This window comes from Lampetra fluviatilis, chromosome 2 (genome assembly GCF_964198595.1).
Source record: "Lampetra fluviatilis chromosome 2, kcLamFluv1.1, whole genome shotgun sequence".
NCBI classification, from domain to species: domain Eukaryota; kingdom Metazoa; phylum Chordata; class Hyperoartia; order Petromyzontiformes; family Petromyzontidae; genus Lampetra; species Lampetra fluviatilis.
Genome location: NC_136276.1, coordinates 23,086,816 through 23,109,708, shown reverse-complemented (window position 1 = coordinate 23,109,708; position 22,893 = coordinate 23,086,816). Strand labels below are relative to the sequence as shown.

The 22,893-nt window shown below is 44.9% G+C and overlaps 1 protein-coding gene across 2 annotated transcripts in view; it reads left to right on the top strand.

Moving 5' to 3' along the window:
- The first annotated feature begins 456 nt into the window (after window positions 1-456).
- LOC144944331 (catenin beta-1-like) overlaps window positions 457-22,893 on the top strand; it is a 63,269-nt gene continuing 40,832 nt past the window's right edge. Inside the window, exons 1-6 of one of the 2 annotated variants that reach the window (XM_078872414.1) lie at window positions 457-696; window positions 7,229-7,316; window positions 13,602-13,823; window positions 20,403-20,656; window positions 21,066-21,304; window positions 22,308-22,509. In XM_078872414.1, coding sequence (XP_078728540.1) covers window positions 7,304-7,316; window positions 13,602-13,823; window positions 20,403-20,656; window positions 21,066-21,304; window positions 22,308-22,509 — 930 coding nt within the window. In that variant the 5' untranslated portion in view covers window positions 457-696; window positions 7,229-7,303. The remainder of the gene's footprint in view (window positions 697-7,228; window positions 7,317-13,601; window positions 13,824-20,402; window positions 20,657-21,065; window positions 21,305-22,307; window positions 22,510-22,893) is intronic. The other variant, XM_078872424.1, reaches the window with a different exon arrangement.

Below are 22,893 nucleotides of genomic sequence, written 5' to 3'. Positions count from 1 at the left end.
ATGCGCAAGGTCGCGAGTTCAAATCCTGATGGCGGGGTTCGAGGGTTGACTCAGCCCATCACCCCCTCCGGGGTCGATAAAATGAATACATTGCAGTCCACTACCAATTCGGGTTGGAAGTCAGCCGGTGGTTGTCCCCTACGGATGGACCCGCCCCGGTCCGCGATCGGGAACGTGGAATTTCCACCACTGGCTCTCTGCAAGGCTGTACACAGGAGATGATGAGCAACGAACTCTTTGATGCTCATTTGAGCGGGACATCGCTGTCGCTCTGACTGCTGCTGTTCCTAGAGGCAAGGAACAGCAGCACGGGGGTAAAGGGGATAGGGAGGGGTAGTAATGTCACGCACTACTTCGCGTGAGGGGTTAGGGGTCGAAGTGAGGGCGCGTCCGCGGAGGGATCGGCGTGCTGCTACTGCTGGAAGGGGCGGTGAGGCGGCTTGCGGAGGGGTTTCTCGCGGAGCTGAGTGACCCGCCCCCCACCCATCCCAGGCGCTCGTTCCGCCTTAAACAACAACAGCAGCAGCGATCTTTCGCGACGGTACCAAGAATTATAACAATAATACCAATTATAATCAACAGTTACACACAGCCTACAGGGTCCCATTGGTGAAGGTAGAGGCGAGGAACGAGGCGTGGGCCGCGCGCGGAGCGACACGGGCTGAGTGAGGTGGTGGCGCGGGCTTCCTGCTGCAGGTGAGGGCCTCCTGGACACTCCACTGCTGGATGGTTCACGGTGTTATCGTGACTACGACAACGACTACTATTACTCCTTCACAGTCACCTCCTCGATGGTGTCTCCACAGCTGGATTATAGCTACAGTATTACCATTATCACCACCATAAACCACCATTATCCATCGTGATCACCACCATCATCTCAATTGCATCTACAGTACAATGTTGAAATATAACCATCTCCACTATTGGATTATAATGCAGGTATTTATCTCTGTTCGTAGTCATATATTACATCTCTTGCTGGATTACAACCATGGCCATCTCTCGTTTCTCCACTGGATTCATAGCCATCATCTTCAATATATCTCCACTGCTGTATTATTACTGTCATTCTGATATCCACTGCTGGATTATAGCCACCATATCGATCTTTTACAGAATCTCCACTGCTGGAGTATAATCACCTGTTCGTCAACATATGGTATTGATGACCATAATGCATTACATATTCGCGCCTGTCATGATAGTAATGATTTATAATCCATCGTGTCACTAATCTAGTGAAGATTGTAATATGTTGTCAGCACGCTATAATAGCATGGATACAGGACAGCAGTAACAGCGAAGGATAAAGAGAGACAGCCGTGTGGGAGCACATGCGGCCGTGGTTATGGATGACAATACATATGCCCCACGTAATCATGAGGACACTTTAACCATAATGTTACCAGAATATATCTATTACAGTGTTAAACTTGTAATGACTAGACAGGTAAGAGATGAGGAATAGAGATAATGGTTATCCAGCAGTGGAAATGTCAGAGAGGTAACGATGTGTGTCATCCATCAGAGGAGATTCAGAAGAGATGATCGTGGAGATATAATTGTGATGTCATCATCCAGCAGTGGAGATAGTTGTGGGTATCATCCAGCAGTGGAGAGACAGCACTCATATGAGGACGTCCCTGTGGGGTTCATGGGGCTGTGGTCATGTCAGAATCAGAATATTTAGACTCGAGAAATCCGATGGATTATGAAGCTCTTTCACAGATGTACAGTAAAATGGATGTAGTACAATGGATATGCCTCATGTCACAATAATCCACCGAATAAAATCATAATTGCATACGTATAATACTGCGCATGTCGCAATACTATAATAACATGTGTGCTGATGAGGTAACATTGCGGAGTTATATAGCCTCGATTGCTGCACACAGGCACCGTAATACAGTCATCGCTGTTTTGCATGAGCTCATGTTTTACACCGTGTGCACTCCCCGCTCTGACACATGGTTTAGAAACACCATGGGCGTTAACAAAAGGCAGACCAACAACTTAAACGTGCGCAAAGAAGCATGGGGAGATGGATGCACACCTTGGAATTACATTGAGAGACAGAACGAGGAACTCGTGGATGAGAAAACACACACGCAGTTTAATGACATAATTCATACAATGAGGGGGGGGGACCTAGGTGAGGATACGTCGCTTGAAGGGATGATGAAAAGGAATTCTGAAGTGGATCAGTGCGAAGAAAGAGCAGAAAGAAGATGAGGTGACCTGCAGTGTAGTGGTGAGTGGGTCGGTGTGTTGTGAGCTGAAGTGTGGTAAGCGTGTGAGTGTGTTGTTGTGAGCTGAAGTGTGGTGGGTGAGTGTATTGTGAGCTGAATTGTGATGAGTGGGCGAGTCTGTTGTTTTGACCTGCATTGTGGTGATTGTAGACTATTGCTGAGACAAAACGGTAAGTTTTGTGGGAGACCGATTTCTCAAAATGGGTGGAGAAATTAATGCGTGAAGTTCACAGGAAGAGTAACCGTGGTGGTAGTAGCAATAGAAGAGTGATAAGGAGGCAACTGACTGCCGGTGAGTGACAGGAGCTCATCAGTGCTGGATCATCCATCACCTTGACTGCTTTACATTGAACTTTATACAGTAGAGCGCAGTGAGGTATAATTTGGGGGTGCTGCATCCTGAATATTTCAATTGCCATTTTCATCTCCTTCCATATTTTCTCCTCCTGCTCACCATGTGGTTTTAGTTGATGTCTCTTCACCTTGCCCCCCCCACCCCCCGATTGCAATGGACTGCCCATTACAATGTTAGTACTGTACTCTATTTAAATAATGATTTCCATTCAATCATGTTGCTTCCATGGGGATTTGAAGCCGTTGCTTGTAACCAGTCTAAATCTCTGCACATCTTGATCTATATTGTTGATGTTAATTAGATTCGTCTTCTCTTTGAATTTATATCTTAATTTTTTTGCTTTAAATATTCAGTCTAAGGCAACTGCAAGATTATTCTTCTTCAGGTTCAACACATTCCTGAGACTCAGGATTATTTGCTTGTCAGTACACACTCGTGCATTCATTCAATCAATCACCAAGCCATGTTTGTAAACAACATGGAGACAAATTAATAACAAAAAAACACACGTTACATTGATTAATTATAAACAATCTGACAACATACATTCAGCGTAGAAACTCCGCTTTTACCCACTTCCTGTCTAACGCCCTCTTGAGCTCACCTAGATTCCTGCCCAGCAAAGGTCCACCTTCCCTGGCTTGGTCGCTAGGCCTTAGGGCATAGGCGGTGCAGTGTGGGTGGCAGTATGGGGAGGGTGGGCCAGCAGGGAGCGAATGAATGGGCTGGGATGGGCTCTGCAGTCCATGGGAATGTAGCTGGGTACAGTTGTGAGTGAAGGTTGGCTCTGGCAAAGACCCAGCTCAGATCCAAGTAGTGGAGTTGGATTTTCGTGTGGATTTTCTCTGGGTTCTTCGCACCACATTTAGAAACATGCATTTAAATTATTTAGATTATGTGGCTGCTATACATTTCCACATACACCACTTCGTTGAGCTATCATTTGTAGCCAGGTTTCTTCTGAAAAATAGCTGTATAGCTCAGTTGGCCTTACCTGGTAAAATAAAAACATGTTTTAATTTAGTTAATTTGTGGGAAACACACTGTACTAATTCACAGGAGGCAAAGTTACTTGATTAGGATTATTTATGTGGCCTCTTGTCTGTCTTGAGCCATGCACAAGAAGAAAGACAGGAAGCTAGAGCAATTTTAGTTTTAAATTAATGTTATTTATGCGTGTTTACCCAGAAAAGCCTTATTTGGTCTCAAGACTTTCAGGAGGGTTATGTAAAGTTTTTACTGAGGGGGGCAATTTCGCTGCTGTGTGTAATCTCTGTCGACTAATTAGCAAATATTTTCATCATTGGGATGATTTGCCCAATGAAAGTTAAATTAACTTAATACATAGATTTTCGTAGCCAATACAATGAGCCGTATTTGTTTATGGGTCAGTCCACGTATTAGTTTTATGCCAAAATGTTTATCATCAACCTTCCACCACCCGACAAGATTGTCACGTTTACAGAGATATAATTTATACTTAGCAATGTATTTATCAAATTATAACCAGTAAAGCTCACCTGAGGCACGAGTTACATCGCATGGTATTATTTAGCTATGGAAGGAAACTGGCGAATATTGAGGAAACCCATGCAGAACAGGAGGAGCACATCAAAACGCCATGCACAATGGCGGCTGGGTTGGGAGTTGAACCCAGGGACTTCTTGATGTGAGGCACAAGCGTTACCAATGCACCAGCCATCCTGGTGTGGGAGGATCATAGCAATCATAATCGAGGATCATAATGCATAGAGCCAGCCCGTGACATCCCCCAGGATTGAGAGAAATCGATGTTAATGTTAAAGGCTCTGACAAACAATAACACTTGAGCACTTGTCAGATTTATTGGGGTCATCATTTAATGGCCAAGGCTTGGAACTATCGTACACAATACCGTATTGATTACATGTTTCATGGAGCGTCAAATACAAAGGTAATTCCAAATCAGAGCATACTGACCAGCACAGAGTGAGATGTATGATGCACAGTTGCATGTGCGTGGGTCTGCGTGTGATGTTGTTGGCCTGTAAAATATACAACACTTTACGTAAAGTAGACGGAGCAGCCTCTCTTGAGCAACATTACCCTCAGAAAAAAACGTACAGTGCCCTGCACGACATTCCATGCATTACACCTACACTTACACCCTGCACCACACCCTGCTGCCTACACAATATCAGATTCAGCAGTCTGGCACATTGTTGGACAATAATAGCATTGTACATGAAGAAAGGTACATAATGTAGGGTATCGCATGAAGAGATGCAAGATGATTTTAACTTTACAATATCCCCTTGTGCATTGCACCATGATAGGGATTGCTATTGCTTTGGATGTAAGAACCAAGTCAGCTGTTCAGGATAGATTTCATCTTCATTATATTTTTGCTTGTTAACCCAGGAAAGCCTCAAGACCCTTTTCCAGAAGGGTCCTACCAAGTATTTTGCAGGAGTGGGGAAACGTTGCTATGTCTATTCCCAATTTAGTAATGTGTGGGTAATTTTTCAGCATTTGATTTGGAATGTTTGGCCAATACCACTTACAGTGTGTGGGGATCACAGAGGAAACTAATGCAGAATAGGAGGAGAACATACAAACTCTGCACAGAAAGGTGCCTAAGTTGGAAAGTGAACCCACTCCATTTTTATCAAGAGGCACAAGTGTTACCACTGAGCCACCCGGCCGCCCATAAGCCTGTAGTAAAGAGCACAGACTTGTTATGACCAATATATAATGGTGGAGACTGGTATGGGTTAAGTAACCTGAGAAGCACTTGCAGGGTGAGCATGGGGAATATTCACATAGAGATGGCGGCAGTGAGTTAGGCGTTGTGCTGTGGGGCGCTGATAATTATAATTAACTGGATGCTCGAGATCTGTGTGGCGTGGGTCCTCTATACACGTCTGCAACACCATGTTATTATGGTAGAAGGGAGGTCACCCGCCGTGATGGTGAATGTTAACTCCCTCGCCTGGCATACAGGAGGTTGTGGGTTCGATTCTTACCCTGACGCCTGTATATTTGTAGTTTGCATGTTCTCCCTGTGGTCGCATGGATTTTTCTCCGGGTCCTCTGGGTTTTTCCTCCACATTTACAAACATGCGTTTAGAGTATTTGGTTGCTATAAATTTTCACACTATAAGAAACTTAGTTGCATTATCATTTTTGGCTAGGTCGCTTCTGAAAAAGAGCTATGTAGCTCATTGGGCCTTACCTGGTAGAATAAAAAATAGTTCATAGTTTAAATAGCTTCAAGAAGGGCTTATATTCAACTCCCAACTCAGGTGCCTTTCTGCGTGGGGTTTGTATGTACTCCCCCTGATCTGCATGGGTTTTCTCTAGGTTTTTCAGTTTCCTCCCATAGCTTACAATATAAGATTTAAAAAAATGAAACTGGTATTGGCCAAACATCCCACTGCAAAAACTTGGCAAAATCCTCCTGAAAAAGTCTTGACACTAAGTTATTCTTTTCTGGGTAAACAAGCATAATAATAATCATCCATAATTTAAGCTTTTGATATTCCATTGTGTAAGTCCCAAATGGGCTGTCATTTGTCTCTGTTTTTCAGCACCTAGGCTGCACAGACTGGCACGTGTATGACTGTATGATGGAGAAGTCACAATATTCTGAAGATGTGATTAGTAATTCCCCATTCATTAAATGACGAGTGGAACATTGGACTACATTTAATGATTGTCTGCCTGTACTGGTCAACCTCCACTGCAGACTGTCTTTGTCTGGTGACACGTTTATTTTGTTATTTACGCTGGCTTACCCAAAAAAGCAAGGACATTTTCAGGAGCAGGGTCGTGTCTGGTTTTCACAGTAGGGGCCAATATTGCTGGTGTATGTAATCCCAATGAAGTAATTTGCAGGTAATATTTCAACATTAGGATATTTGGCCAATACTAGGTCCAAATTGTAGAGGTTTATTTAATCTTTGGGAGGATACTGAAGGACCCAGAGGAACCCCATGCAGAACAGAGAGAGAACATACAAACCTCACGTAGAAAGGTGCCCGAGTTAGGAATCGAATACAGCCCCTTCTTGCTGTAAGGCACAAGTATTATCATTGTGCCACCCTGCTACCCAAAATATGGTTTTGCAGTGTGTGTGTGTTTTTTTGAAGCGGTCGTGCAGCGGCTAGCACACTTCACTATGAATCCGGCAACACAAGTTCTGTTTCCGCTCACGGTCCACACCACTGGCGATTATTTGAACCAGTCCCAGTCCTCCCCTCGGTCAATTTAGCCTCATTTGAGTACTTGGTGCGGAGACAAAGGCGTGATGCTGTCCACCAACCCCCTTGTGTGCTGTTCTGGCCTTTATAGGTGCAACTCGCAAACAGCACTTGCCCCAACAGTCTGTGAAGGCTAAATGGGGGATCTCTGTTTTTGGTCCAACACAAATTCACAGTGGCATAGTGGTAAATGCAATTCACTATGAACCCGGTGACTTGAGTTTGATTCCTGGTCACAGCCAACATGAGTGGCTAATTATATCTAAACCTGTCCCGAGCTTTCCCGATGTCTTTAGAGTACCTGGTGCAGTGTGTAGATGTCCGTGCTTTCATACATGTACATAATTTCACGTGATTTTGTGTATCTGAACTTTCAGGTGGACTTCACTTTTGCGCCAAGAGAAAAGTATACGTTGGTTCTGAGCAGTACCGACCACAACGCCTAAGAGACCATGGCTAGCCAAGGTAACGTGTACATTAATTTCCCTCTTGAATTAAAGCAAAGGTTTAATGTTCATCCTCTCATGCGTGCGTTGTAAGTGTGTATACTTAAGAGTAAGTTTTTTATTATTTGGCCATCAGGGTGATGCAATGGTAATACTTCCATCACAGCAAGAATCATCTGGGTTCTATTCCTGACTTGGGTGCCTATCTCTTTGGAGTTTGTATGTTCGCTATCTCCCTGCTCTGCATGAGTTTTCCTATGGGTTTTCTGATTTCCTCCCATAGCTAAAAACAAACGTACAATGTTTACTGGTATTGGCTGAAAATCCCAATGCTGCAAAATCATCTGCATGTTACTCACTTGGTATTACACACAAAAGCAACCTCGTCTCCTACTTGAAAACTGGCACGATCCCCCCTGAAGAAGATTCCCAATGCTCAATGAGTCTTTCCTTGGTATTCAAGCACAACAATAATAATAATAGGAGGCTTAGGGGTGACACGGTGGCAAGATTTTATATACCTCGCTGTTATGCAGGAGGTCGTGGTTTCAATCCCTCTCTCCCCTTGGTCGCGTGAATTTTTCTCCGGGTCCTCCGTTTTTCTCCGGTTTTTCCCTCCATTTAAAAACATGCGTTTAGAAGATTTAGCTGCTATACATTTCCACATGATAAGCCGCTTGATTGACTTATCATTTGTGGCCAGGTCGCTTCTAAAAAATAGTTATGTCGCTCAGTGGGCCTTATTTGGTAAAATAAAAATTGTAGTAATTGTACTGTCTTCAGAGCGCTTGGCTGGCACCACGTATATGCTGTGTTTGAATCTGGGTAGCTGTCCGCACGTTAACGAGGTTATCAATTGCAGCGAGTTGTCGTTTGATGCTTGCTGCTGGCTATTTATATCTGGATAATTGACGTAGTCTGAAATGGCGGAAAATGTTTATTGTGCTAAAAGAGTGACAAAAAAGGAGATGTAAAAATATGTAATGCCAGAATCTCAAGGCTTGAAATATCAACCATGAATATATACCATTTAGTGTTTACGCCATTCCTACAGTGCAAGGCTATCATCGTAGTTTAACAGTCGGGGGGGTGTAGTGCCACTTTAGTAATTTGCAGTGTAATTTTTCAGATTTGACCATGACGCTGGCACACAATGGCCTACACTTTTCCAACCACACAACGTGTATTTCACGGTCAATACACCTGCAATTTTAAGCAGGGTGGCCTGCGAGTTTCGAACCACGAACCACTACAACAAGCGGTGAGCGCAACCCCATTGGGCTCTGTCGCCACCCTAGGAAAATTCACAACTGGGGAATGTGATCGGGATAGAAATCGGCGGCAGGAATTTGACGCTGCACAGCAGACTCAAGAACGCATCACAATGCAGAATGTTTGCAGCTGTTTTGCGGAGAGCTTAAATTTCTTGGTGTGAAACTTTTCCCATGGCATCAATTTAAAAATAACTTTTTTTTTCAAAAGAGATTTTAATGCAAATAAGTCAGTTTCCCACAGTCCTGATCAGTAGGAGACGTATAGAACTGGGATTTAGGTTCATGACGAGCACAGTTCTCGCTTGCTCGCTCGCTCTCTATGAGAGGGAAACAACTCTTGAGGTGCGAGGAACCACAGACGAGCGGGAAGGCAGCGGCCAGGAGGTGAGCCGGTGCAAACAATTGCCCAAGCTCTGCCGTCCTCTATATATTATCAGCTAATTAATTAGTGTTTATATATATATGGGAGGAAACCGGAGCACCTGCAGAAAACCCACGCGTGCGAAGGGGCAATGCTTTCCATGCAGATGCAACAGATGGAGGTTGCTCCACATTTTCTTCTACCACCATCTCTTGAAAGCCAGGGTATGGTATTATGATGCCCACAGGAAGGGAGTTTCACTGCCAATGCTCTCAGTGCTGGATTACAGGTGTGTGCCGCCATCGCATGGCAATGTCAGATGTCTTAGAATCCAACACAAGCCATTTGACGTGTATGGACTCGGAGATTGCACTGGTTTTAGTCTGGCCGTTACTGGACTTTGATGCCATAAAAGTGTTTGCTGAAGCAGAAACAACATCTTTTTTCTCAGCATTTCCTTGTTTGCAAAAGGGTGAAGTGGCTTAACAATCAGGTGAAATAACTGTGGGCGGCAGGGTGGCGCAGTGTCAACACTCATGCCTCAAAGTAAGAAATTCTGGGTTAGAATTCCGACTCGGGTGGATTTCTGTGTGGAGTTTTGTTCTGCATGGGTTTCCTCTGAGTTTTCCGGTTTCCTCCCATAGCTAACACTGCACACAATGTAACTGGTATGACCAGAACATCCGGATCCCGACCCTGATGCCTGTGTATTTGGAATTTGCATGTTCTCTCTGTCGTCGCTATGATTATTCTGCGGGTTCTCAAGTTTTTCCCTCCACTATTATAAACATGCGTTTAGATTATTTGGCTGCTATTAATTTCCATATGATAAGCCACTTCATTGAGCTAATATTTGTGGCCAGGTCACTTCTGAAAAATACCTATATAGCTCATTGGGTCTTACCTGGTGAAATAAAAATTGGTAATAAAAATAGTTAATAGTAGAAAAAGTCTTGAGACTCGGCAAGGCATTCCTGAGTAAACAAGGCTAATCATTATTTAATAATAGCAAAAAATAAGTGAAATAGACACCTTTAGATCTTTAAAGTTCTCTGTCCATTTGATCAAAGGGCATTTTGCTTGTATTTTTTTTATTTCAAATGGCACTTACCTAAATCCCCTTAGTCTCTAACTGCACAGACAAGTTATACGGTTCATGATGATCTGACCAAATATGTATCGTTAAGACCCTCCACCACCTGTTGTGTACAAGCATTTAACAACGTTCAAATTATTGTTTTAGCTCACCGGTAAGTTAAAGAACGATTCTATCTACAAATGTCTGCATTTAGATATGGGACGTGTCATTTTAAACTGCGTCACACATCTTCAGAATAGGGTTCATAAAGTCGGACTAAAAATGCAGGGGAGGTCAGGATGTCCAATTCATTATCGGTTTAGATGAATGCATCTTTGACCAAAACACCCGAATTGCACCCAGTCTCATCAGATTTGGAAAGGAAGTTCTATTCCAGCTAGGTGATCGCCATGCATGAATGAAACAGGTGTTATATGCTGCTTGTGGGGCTACATTGTCAGCAGAGCACAGTGCAGCAAAATCCTTTGTTTTGCTACACTTTGCTCCAACATATATGTTCCCCACCATCGCCAACTTGCACTGACCAGCATGGTGAAGTATGAGGCCCTCAGCCAGCAGTGGACTGACACGTGGTGTTGTGTGTGTCGGAGTTATGAAATTTTGATGAAAATTAATGAAAATTAATAATTTTCCGAAAAATGCGCAAATCGCATTAATTATGTTAATGTGTGTATTAATATGCATAACTTATGATAATGCATGTGATTATATGCATACATTATGATAATCACGGAGATATTTTATGCGGATGCTTGCGATGATGTTAGTGTGTGCAGTTATGATAATTTGGCTCAGCTTCGTCTATCCAGAGTTGTCAATCAGGATAACACGATTATCATCGATTAAATATTTACCGATTATCCTAGCGTGTGTTATGATATTTAAGGTCACAGTTTCAGATCTCATCACAGGTACAGCTCTTATGGATAAGAGAGTTTTGCATGGACTTGGAAAGAAGCACTCGAACAGTTGGTGTGAAGCAATTTTATTCTAACAAGCATGTGACATTCTATCATGCAGGTCAAACATGCGTCAATAATTCATGAATAACCAAACCCCTATGCATTTGCGATATCATGCGTTCGATTAATATGAATAACTAAAATTCTTATGCAATTACGAGACTATGCGTTTGACTAAAATGAATGAATAACTCAAAACTCTTATGCATTTAACGAACTGAATGACTAAAAAACCCTCCTAACAACCAGGCATCTCATTAGTTCATTTTTGTATCGATCACAATCGGCGACTGGCCGAGTTTGAAAACAAGCATGACACACTTCATTTTGCGGTAATAAAAATCACTTATTATACCCAAGAGGCGAAAGTATATGTCAATAGATTCATCAGCAAGTGTGAAATCCTTTTAACGGAAGGTTGGAGTCAATGGTGGGTGAGGCGTGTTGCGGGAGAGCGAATTTGGCTCGGTTTTAATTAATTCTTCCGCGAGACTCTAAGATAAAGGAAACTGGTTTGACAAGATTTCCTCTGTGTTTCCTTGAGTCTGTGTGTGGGAAGCGATACGACCTCTCTGCTGTCTGTGCGAGCGTCAGCTGACACTTTCTCCGCTGTGAGGTGAGCGGCGGCGCTCGTCCAGAAGGCTTTGACTCTTTTCCTCCACGGCGGGATGACGAGTCGGTTTTGGTTGATGCGGGTCGATCTGGGTGTCGCTCGTTGTCGTTCGGTGGCGCGCGGTGGCGCTCGCTTGGCGCTCGCTTGGCGCAAGGTGGCGCAAGGTGGCGCAAGGTGGCGCAAGGTGGCGCTCGTTCAGCGATCTCCGCCTTTCCTGCGGGTTGTTCGCTGGTCGTCACTCTGACGAGGAGCGATGCTTCGTTCGTGGCAGGGTGGACGTTGGCGTCTTTGTTGGCTTCACTCGCAGCTCTGCGACTCAGGGTAGCGATTCTTCTCAGTTGGTGCAGACCTCGGCTTGTAGCGGCGCGTCGCTACCTCGCGAACCTTGTCCTGCTGGATGACGAAAACTTCTTCGTTGTCGGCGTTGAGATGAGATGGGGCCCGTGGCCCGGACGATGTGGTGGGGCCAGAGGCCCTGACGATCTGAGTTGGGGCCCGTGGCCCGGATGATCTGCCCTGGCGACGAGATGGGGCTCAGAGCCCTGGCGATATTTTTTGGATGGATTTTCCTTCGGTTTATATTGAGAAAATCCCCTCAGTTTCCAGAGTTGTTCAAAGTCTGTCAATAAACCTTCCTGTGGGTGGGACCATCTGCATCCGTGTGTGTGTGTCGTGTGCGTGTCCGTCCGTGTGCTTCGCGTGCGTGTTTGTCTGTGTGTTTATTAGCTTTGAAGACACAGCTGTGTGTCGTTCTGGAAGGGGGGGGGGTGGGGCCTCGTGACGGCGCCACCGAAGTTATCCATCAGACCGATGATTCGCGTCGAGTTATATATATAAAAGAAATATTCGAATCCATGTTTTTGTTACTGAATAATATTTGTCGCGAAAACCTACGCGTTAAGCGAGCTTAATTATTCCCTCCCTTGTGGGATCATATCTTTTGTCTCACACAGCTTAAGTTGTTTTGGTTTGGAAGTTGAAATGCGACTTATTTCCATTATGCCCCAGTTATGCCGAAACCGTGTTCCCGATGTTTCATCGTGACCCGATCTCTCATGGAAATGTTATTTCCTTGCGTGTGCAATTTTTGCTGTCCGTGTTGTGGGAAGACAAAGACGGTTGTTTCCACGGTGGAAGCACCCGGCGCATGCGCTCATTTATTTATTTCCGAGAGCGTGTTAATTTCCTTTGTTAAGAATATAATTATATATTCCTCCGTGGTGCCCGGCCCTGCAAGGCTGTTTCCGAGAGGGTGTCATTCCAACCCCCCGCCTGCCATTCCCCCCTCCCTTGTTCCTCCTGTGTGAAATTCGGGGAGTTTTTATGATCTTGATTACCCTTCTTTCATGCCCTCTTTCCTTTGAAATGAGGTGTGCGCACATCTGTGGGAGTGTGGGGGCGTGTCCGTTCTCACGTTGCCCCGTGTCTATTAAAAAAACGATATTTTATATGTTGGCAGAATAATTCTAAAAAAAAATTAACAAATAATATTTAAAAAAAATAAAAAGGGGGCGTATACACAACAGTGGGCTGTACGTGTATACAGCCGGACGCAATTTAAGTTTCCATTCATTGTTGGTTGTGCTATATCAACTGCCAGATGAAGGCTGCCCCAAGGCAATGCCATCCCTCAGTCTCGTGATGAATCAATTTAGCTCTTGCACGTGGCCCTGTTTCCCCATGAGTGCATTCCATCCTTTAGCTACGATTCCGATGCCAGTCTCGATGCGCAGGTGTCGTTCATTCTGTGTGAGTGTCATGCCCCAAGCCCACGTTTTCTTAACAATCCATGCGGTGCCCGTAACCTGCCTGTGTGATACTTAATCCACGCGTTGCTCTTCCCGTTTCTCTGTGTAATTCTCAATGTGTAATTCTCCGTGCTGATTTTGCACGATTTCCAACTTTTGTTCTATTTATTTTCTTCTTGAAGAAAATAAAAGCTGACTTTTGAAAATCTAAGCGGGAGAGGTGAGGGCTTGGTATTGTCACTTGCAGCTGACTTCATGGAGCTGGACATGCAGCTGGAACCTGACCGCAAGGTGCAGGTCACCCAGTGGCAGCAGCAGTCCTATCTGGACTCGGGCATCCAGTCCGGGGTGAACACCACGGCGCCATCGCTCAGCGGCAAGGGCAACCCCGAGGATGGAGAGGAAACGCGCGTCGTCTATGAGTGGGAACGGACCTTCAACGCGAACCTGTCGCGAGACCACACCCCGGGTATGCGCCACTTTCGACTTGGCTTTCTTGTTTCATTTGGATATATGAATTGAGTGCACAAAGGAACCTTATGGCAGGACCCCGGGGTCCCATAAGCCCCCGACTCTCACATAAACTGCGTTGCGACGTTATTTTATTTCTGTTGAAGGCGAACGATACGGCAATCTATTCATCTCGAAAAGCTCTACACGATGCGCTAAGAAAAGTTTAATAGTTTAGCTTTTTCTGCGCATTCATCCTCGCTGCACTTGGACGACATGACAGAATTATCCGTGTCAGGTGGGTCACGGTGTTTATGTGCGCGGTGGGACGTAGTTGCCAAAAATACATTAAGTAATTACGATTTTGACTTCCGTTTATTCGGGACCCTGGGGTCCCGCCAAAAGGTTCAAAGGCCCTTAGGCTCGCACAAAGTCCCGTAGGCCCACACAGAAGAAGCCAATAGGCCCACACAGAAGAAGCCCATAGGCCCACACAGAAGAAGCCCGTAGGCTCACGCAGGCCCCATAGGCTCACACGGTTGCTACAGGCCCACAGAGACTATAGGATTACAGTGTTCATGATGGGATCCACTTGCTCAAAATTTGCATTCATTTGACATGACACAGCAGCAAAATGACACACAGCACCGTGGTGGCAATGTTAACTCCCTCGACTGGTATGCAGGAGTTCGTGGGTTCGATCCCGACCCTGATGCCTGTTTATTGGGAGTTTGCATGTTCACTCCGTGGTCACATGGCTTTTTCTCCAAGTCCTTTGGTTTTTTCTTCCACATTTATAATCGACATGTGTTTAGAGTATTTGGCTGCTATAAATGTCCACATGATGAGCCACTTCATTGAGCTATCATTTGTGGCTAGGTCACTTCTGAGAAATAACTGTATAGCTCAGTGGGCCTTTGCTGGTGAAAAAAAAAAAGTTTACTTGAGGAACATCGCCCCCTACTGTTAAAAATTGGCAAAATTGGAACAATCCTTCCCCCATCTAAAACCAGGCTGACTCCAACCCCTAATACTACAGCTATCACCCCTATCACTACCCCTATCATTACCCTGTCACTACCCCAGCCCCTCTTTCACCTCTCCCGCCCATCCTGTCACCATAACTATTCAACCACTTTGAATAACTCATATTCTTTATTTTAACCACTATCACTTTAAGATGTTTTTTTGTTCATGTTTTTTGTTTGTTGCGGTTGCACCCGATTCAAGAGCCGAATGGCTCACAGGGTTATACCTAATAAATGAACTTGAACTTGAAATCATCTTATGCACAATTTTTTAATTGTTGTAAAGCGCCTTGGACGAAGGCGCTATATACATATAGGTAAGATTAGATAACGGTGCACGTTCCGGGTTATCGCAGTGACGCGTTCTGCGTTGCGCGAAAAGTGTTCCCCGGACGGACGAACCAACCGTGTTACAGCAAAAACGCGTGATATGCGCACCGCGCATTAAGCGGGGACTTGGTATGTATGTAAGTTGAACTTCTGTCCATGCACACCGTGGAGTGCCACGGTGGTGAGATGTTTCCATAGTGATTTTTGCTATTCACAACAGATGTCAGCACCAATCTGCCTGTTGTACCACTCAGAGCAATAATCTTGGCATGGATATCCCAAACCTAAATATTTGTTTTCTTTTGTAATTCTCAGAGCTGGAATTTAGCCAAATAAAATGTATAGCCAAACTATAACGATGTTATTCATTGTACGGTCGTTGAGTGACCAGGCTAAGATGTTATCTCCCTCGCCTGGTATGCACGCGACTGTGGGTTCAATCCCGACCCTGACGTCATTATATTTGGAGTTTGCGTGTCTCTCTCCCCATGGTTGCGTGGATATTTTTTTCTGAGTTCTCTGGTTTTTACCTCCACACGTAGAATTGGCTTGCGTTTAGAGAATTTGGCTGCTATACATTTCCACATGAGCCACTTCGTTGAGCTATATAGCTCAGTGGGCCTTGGTAAAATAAAAATAGTTGAGTTTTATTTTGATTTTAAGCTTCCGTGACTGCAGGGATTCATATTCTTGGTTCTTTCAGTAAAGTCACGTAGAAGGGAAATAATAAAATAATAGAAATATAAAACAATAAAAATTATCACGACGTTTCGACTGCAACACAAGCAATCATCATCAGGTGTGAAATCCACAGCAATAAAATTTGATGATTTCTTGTGTGCAATCGAAACTTGAGAATTGTTATTGTTTTATATTAGTATTATTTTATTATTTCCCTTCTACGTGACTTTACCGAAAGAACCAAGAATATATCTTCTTGGTTCTTTCGGTAAAGTCACGTAGAAGGGAAGTAATAAAATAATAAAAATAAAACATAATAAAATGAAATAATTCTCACGACGTTTCGGCTACAACGCAAGCAGCCGTCTTCAGGTGAAGAATGAGACACTACCAAGCTAGGAGTTTATATATAAACTGGGTTGGAGGTGGAAGAGCGCCTTAACAAAAAGAATGTGCATATGAAGAGGAATTTAGCATATTTATGGTCATGGAAAATGCGTAGGAGGTGGGCGGGGGGGTTTCAAAGTCATATTATGCCCATGCATTATGCAGGATCAGCAGCACCAAGGGGGGGTGCAGGGAGTAGCATTAACAAAGGAAAGGAATGTTAATGATATGTAGCTGCAGTTACTAAACAACCACGTAGAAAACTAAAGTATAAACTACATAAAAAACTAAAGTATAAACTGCATAGCACCATCAGTATACTTACTATACTCTACAATAAGCTGAGTTACTAACAGCAAGTAATACATTACAATTCTACGTCGTAAAAATTATATAATATGCTTCTATCTAAACTTCATTCTCTTACATCAGACGAGCATATACCGTACTATATACTGCCATAGATAAACCCAACATTAAATGATATACTGTATTGCTATAAACCACCCTATACCCTATACATTTCAACATAACACTATGTATTATTCTACCCACCCTAATGTGTATCGAAATGGTTTATTACGTCCTTCCAATGATTGCTAAGCCAGAATCCATCTTCTCGGTTAAAATTGTCTCTGTGTTTGTATATGTGGATCGCCTCATGAACGAATCTCTCATGATAGCCAGATGGCTTGCAGAGAACCTCTGTCTTGGAGAAGTCAATGTCATGTGAGCCCACTGAGTTGTAACAATGATCTGCCACGGCTGAGGTGTTTGTCCTACCGTGTTTCAGGTCAGCTTTATGTTCACGGATGCGGTCCGTGACATGTCGTTTGGTTTCCCCAATGTAACTGCTACCACAGAGGCAACTTAGTTTGTAGACACCACATCTTTTACAGACGGTACCAGATCACGGATTTTATGTACTGTGTTGAATCGGACCTGGATCTTGTGTTTAATCAGGATTTTGGAGATCTTTTTTGTGACCCCAGCAATGTAGGGTAAGGTGATGGTCTTGAAAGGCTCCTCAACAGGATCCTTCTTGATGGTTGGAGTGATGGCTTTGCGGATTGTGTAGTCGGAGTAACCATTAGCCTTAAGAGCTTGGCGTACTTGTTTGAGTTCACTGAAAATGTGTTCATGGTCGGAGATGCATTGGGCTCTATGATATAGAGTCTTGATGAGGGAATTCTTCTGGGATGGATGGTGGTGGGAATCCGGTTTTAGGTATGCAACCATATGGGTAGCTTTCCTGTAGACAGAGTGGCTCATTGAACCATCAGGTCTCCTTTTGATTAGGACATCCAAAAAGGGTAGCTTGCCATCTTTTTCGACTTCCATGGTGAATCTGATGGCTGGGTGTATGGAATTGATGTGGTCGAGAAATTGGTCTAGAGCAGGCCGGCCATGTGGCCAGATGACAAAAGTGTCGTCTACGTACCTCTTCCATAAGGTCGGGCGTAGAGTGGCAGTCTGGATGGCGTCCGTCTCAAATTTCTCCATGAAGATGTTGGCTACAACCGGAGATAGGGGGGAGCCCATTGGGGTGCCCTCAATTTGCTTGAGCTAATTCAAAACGCTCATCTTTGCTGATGTTGCTAGCTGGCATCTTAGCGTTTTAATCAGCAAAGATGAGCGTTTTGAATTAGCTCAAATAAAAAAGAGGGATGACATTGTCATCCTCTCAGCCGACAAAGGCAATGCCACTGTCATCATGGACAAAATAGAATACAACAACAAAATATAAGAACTACTCAACGATGGCAGCTATACAAAAATAAAAAGAGACCCCACCAACAGCCTCGTCACTAAAACCAACAAAATCATTTCTGATTCAACCGCATTATTTGATCAGACCAAACAGTTCTCGTTGAAACCTTCTGCAGCCAGGCCACCAAGATTATACGGCTTACCAAAGATACATAAAGAAGATACACCTCTTCGTCCCATTGTCTCTACTATCAACTCCCCCACCTATAAATTGGCTCGTTTTTTGTCTGAAATCCTACGGCCTTTCACTGGAAAAACCACCTCTGCGGTACTAAACTCTACTGACCTGGTATCGACAATCAAGGGGATTGCCCTGTCCCCAGATGACCTGCTTGTCAGTTTTGATGTGGTTTCCTTATTCACCAAGGTTCCTGTACCTGACACCATCGCAATCATTGAAGACTTGGTTCATCAAGGACTGAATGCTGGGGTACCCCCCCTGGTGGGACACTGCTTAACCAATACATACTTCACCTGGAATGAAACTTTCTACAAGCAAATTGAGGGCACCCTAATGGGCTCCCCCCTATCTCCGGTTGTAGCCAACATCTTCATGGAGAAATTTGAGACGGACGCCATCCAGACTGCCACTCTACGCCCGACCTTATGGAAGAGGTACGTAGACGACACTTTTGTCATCTGGCCACATGGCCGGCCTGCTCTAGACCAATTTCTCGACCACATCAATTCCATACACCCAGCCATCAGATTCACCATGGAAGTCGAAAAAGATGGCAAGCTACCCTTTTTGGATGTCCTAATCAAAAGGAGACCTGATGGTTCAATGAGCCACTCTGTCTACAGGTAAGCTACCCATACGGATGCATACCTAAAACCGGATTCCCACCACCATCCATCCCAGAAGAATTCCCTCATCAAGACTCTATATCATAGAGCCCAATGCATCTCCGACCATGAACACATTTCCAGTGAACTCAAACACGTACGCCAAGCTCTTAAGGCTAATGGTTACTCCGACTACACAATCCGCAAAGCCATCACTCCAACCATCAAGAAGGATCCTGTTGAGGAGCCTTTCAAGACCATCACCTTACCCTACATTGCTGGGGTCACAAAAAAGATCTCCAAAATCCTGATTAAACACAAGATCCAGGTCCGATTCAACACAGTACATAAAATCCGTGATCTGGTACCGTCTGTAAAAGATGTGGTTCCAGACATACAGTACCCTGGTGTCTACAAACTAAGTTGCCTCTGTGGTAGCAGTTACATTGGGGAAACCAAACGACATGTCTCGGACCGCATCCGTGAACATAAAGCTGACCTGAAACACGGTAGGACAAACACCTCAGCCGTGGCAGATCATTGTTACAACTCAGTGGGCTCACATGACATTGACTTCTCCAAGACAGAGGTTCTCTGCAAGCCATCTGGCTATCATGAGAGATTCGTTCATGAGGCGATCCACATATACAAACACAGAGACAATTTTAACCGAGAAGATGGATTCTGGCTTAGCAATCATTGGAAGGACGTAATAAACCATTTCGATACACATTAGGGTGGGTAGAATAATACATAGTGTTATGTTGAAATGTATAGGGTATAGGGTGGTTTATAGCAATACAGTATATAATTTAATGTTGGGTTTATCTATGGCAGTATATAGTACGGTATATGCTCGTCTGATGTAAGAGAATGAAGTTTAGATGGAAGCATATTATATAATTTTTACGACGTAGAATTGTAATGTATTACTTGCTGTTAGTAACTCAGCTTATTGTAGAGTATAGTAAGTATACTGATGGTGCTATGCAGTTTATACTTTAGTTTTTTATGTAGTTTATACTTTAGTTTTCTACGTGGTTGTTTAGTAACTGCAGCTACATATCATTAACATTCCTTTCCTTTGTTAATGCTACTCCCTGCACCCCCCCCTTGGTGCTGCTGATCCTGCATAATGCATGGGCATAATATGACTTTGAAACCCCCCCGCCCACCTCCTACGCATTTTCCATGACCATAAATATGCTAAATTCCTCTTCATATGCACATTCTTTGTGTTAAGGCGCTCTTCCACCTCCAACCCAGTTTATATATAAACTCCTAGCTTGGTAGTGTCTCATTCTTCACCTGAAGACGGCTGCTTGCGTTGTAGCCGAAACGTCGTGAGAATTATTTCATTTTATTATGTTTTATTTTTATTATTTTATTACTTCCCTTCTACGTGACTTTACCGAAAGAACCAAGAAGATGAATCCCTGCAGTCACGAAAGCTTTAAATCGAAACCAAGAAGATACTTTAGTTTTAGTTTAACTTCTTTCGCACCGTACGTAGCCAACTGCTAACCGGTTGCCGCAAGGATAAAACTCATCCCCACAACGGGTGGGTGAGTGGTGGCATGACGGTCCTTATGCCGCCGACTTATCCGTGCCCACAGACGCCGAGAGCCACTTTGCGTCGACGCGCGCCCAGCGCATCCGAGCGGCCATGTTCCCAGAGACGCTGGAGGAGGGCGCGCAGGTGCCGGCCACGCAGTTCGATGCCGAGCAGCCGACCAATGTGCAGCGCCTGGCTGAGCCGTCGCAGATGCTGAAGCAGGCCGTGGTGAACCTCATCAACTACCAGGACGACGCCGAGGTGGCGACGCGCGCCATCCCCGAGCTTACTAAGCTGCTCAATGATGATGACCCGGTGCGTGGGTGACTAGGCAATGTGGCAACCTCCACACGTGCACAGACTCATTACACGCACACACACACAGACTACACACACGTAGACTCCCTACAGACATATAATTCCTACACACATAGACTACACGCACAGGCTCCATATACTCACACAGGCTCCATACACTTAAACAGGGTCCATACACTCACACAGGCTTCTTACATACACCGTGACTAAATTGTAATGACACCCAGGAACATCATTCCTCCTGTGAAACTACTACAGACTCTATCTGAAACATAGCGCCTTCCTTCGTGATAGCCTTTCACTGTTGGAATGGTGCAAATACTATATATACTCAATTTTGAACATTATAACTCTGTGTCCCAACCGAGCTGTGCTCATCTGCCGCGGGTGCGTGTGCGCGCCGCAGGTCGTGATGGGTAACGCCGCCATGATGGTGCATCAGCTGTCGAAGAAGGAGGCGGCTCGCCACGCCATCATGGATTCCCCCCAGATGGTGGCGGCATTGGTGCGCGCTGCCCAGAACACCAACGACATGGAGACGGCTCGCTGTGCTGCCGGGGCCCTCCACAACCTGTCGCACCACCGCCAGGGACTGCTGGCCATCTTCAAGTCAGGAGGCATCCCAGCCCTCGTGAAGCTGCTCAGGTGCAGCCCGGCGGCGAACGCAAAACGCGCAAGGGGCAGCCGATTTAACAAACAGCGTCGTGCAGCCTCTGACGAACGGGAGATTGATGGAGAAGTTTAGGTCCACAGTTCAAGTGTCTTCTGAAGTCGAGATGGTCTTCCAGTTAAGCAGGGTGGTGGTACATCGGTAACACTTGTGCCTCCCAGCAAGAAGGGCCTGCGTTCGATTCCCAAGTCGAGTGACTTTCTGTGTTGGAATTTGCATGTTCTCCTTTCGTTCTGCAGTGTAAGTGTGCGTGTGAGCGTGGAGTTTGTATGTGCTCTCTCCGTTCTGCAGAGTGTGTGTGAGTGTGGATTTTATATGTTCTCCCCCCATTATGTGGGTGAGTGTGAAAAATTATCTGCAAATTACTCAATTGGCAATACAAAGTAGTAACATCGTCCCCTACTGTGAAAACTTGGAAGGACCGTCCTGAAAAAGAGTTAAGACTGTGAGGCTTTTGTGGGTAAACAAGCGTAGTAGTAATAATAATATAAAAAATTATGGTTTCATGATAAATCGAATAAAGGATTTGGTATGGTTGAGTTACAAATGTTAATGCCATGGACAGTTCATTAGTTCAGCAAGGGAAACCACACACAAGTGCGAAGGCAGCTTGTACCAGTGCCAACAATTGCCCAAGCTCTATGACCCTACATTGCATTGTTTGCCCTACTCCTTTCGTGGGTGTTATGCTTGTGGGAGGAAACCGGGGTATCCATAGAAAACCCTCGCATGCAAGGGTGGCTATGCTGTGTCCTCATATGGATGGAAACAGATGAAGATTAATCCATTTACTGTTCTGCCATCTCCTGGTGAGTCAGGGTATGGCAACATTTACGCCCACGGGAAGGGAGTTTCACGACACCCTTGTGATCCACCAACGCTTGCCTCCACAGTGCTGAAATACAGGTCACTTGAGTAGCTGCCACTACCGCCACCGCCCCGGCTAAAGTGAATGTGATTTTTCCCGTGCGATGGTAGCTGCCCTGTGGAGTCAGTGCTTTTCTACGCCATCACCACGCTGCACAACCTGCTGTTACATCAGGAGGGCAGCAAGATGGCCGTGCGCCTGGCAGGTGGCCTGCAGAAGATGGTGGCCCTGCTGAACAAGAACAACGTCAAGTTCCTCGCCATCACCACCGACTGCCTGCAGCTGCTGGCTTACGGCAACCAGGAGAGCAAGGTGAGCGAGCCGGGCTTGTGAAGCATCGTGTCGAAGCCGGTGCCGTGGAGATGACGTGGCCCAGCGGGAGTGTGATCGCCGTCCGTTGCAGGTCACTGCGGCACATATTGAGCGTAACATTACTACTACTACTGTGCGCCGTCTGCTTCACAGCGAACCGACGTTAAAGATCCCGTGATGTGTTCTGGCGTCATGGTCTAAAATTTGACAGATTTTAATGAAAACGCCACGGCGGCGAGATGTTATCTCTCTCGCTTGGTATACGGGACGTCGTGGGTTGAATTCCGACCTTGACGCCTGTATATTTAGAGATTGCATGTTCTCCCCGTGGTCACATGGATTTTTCTCCAGGTCTTCTGTATTTTCCCTCCATATTTAGAATCA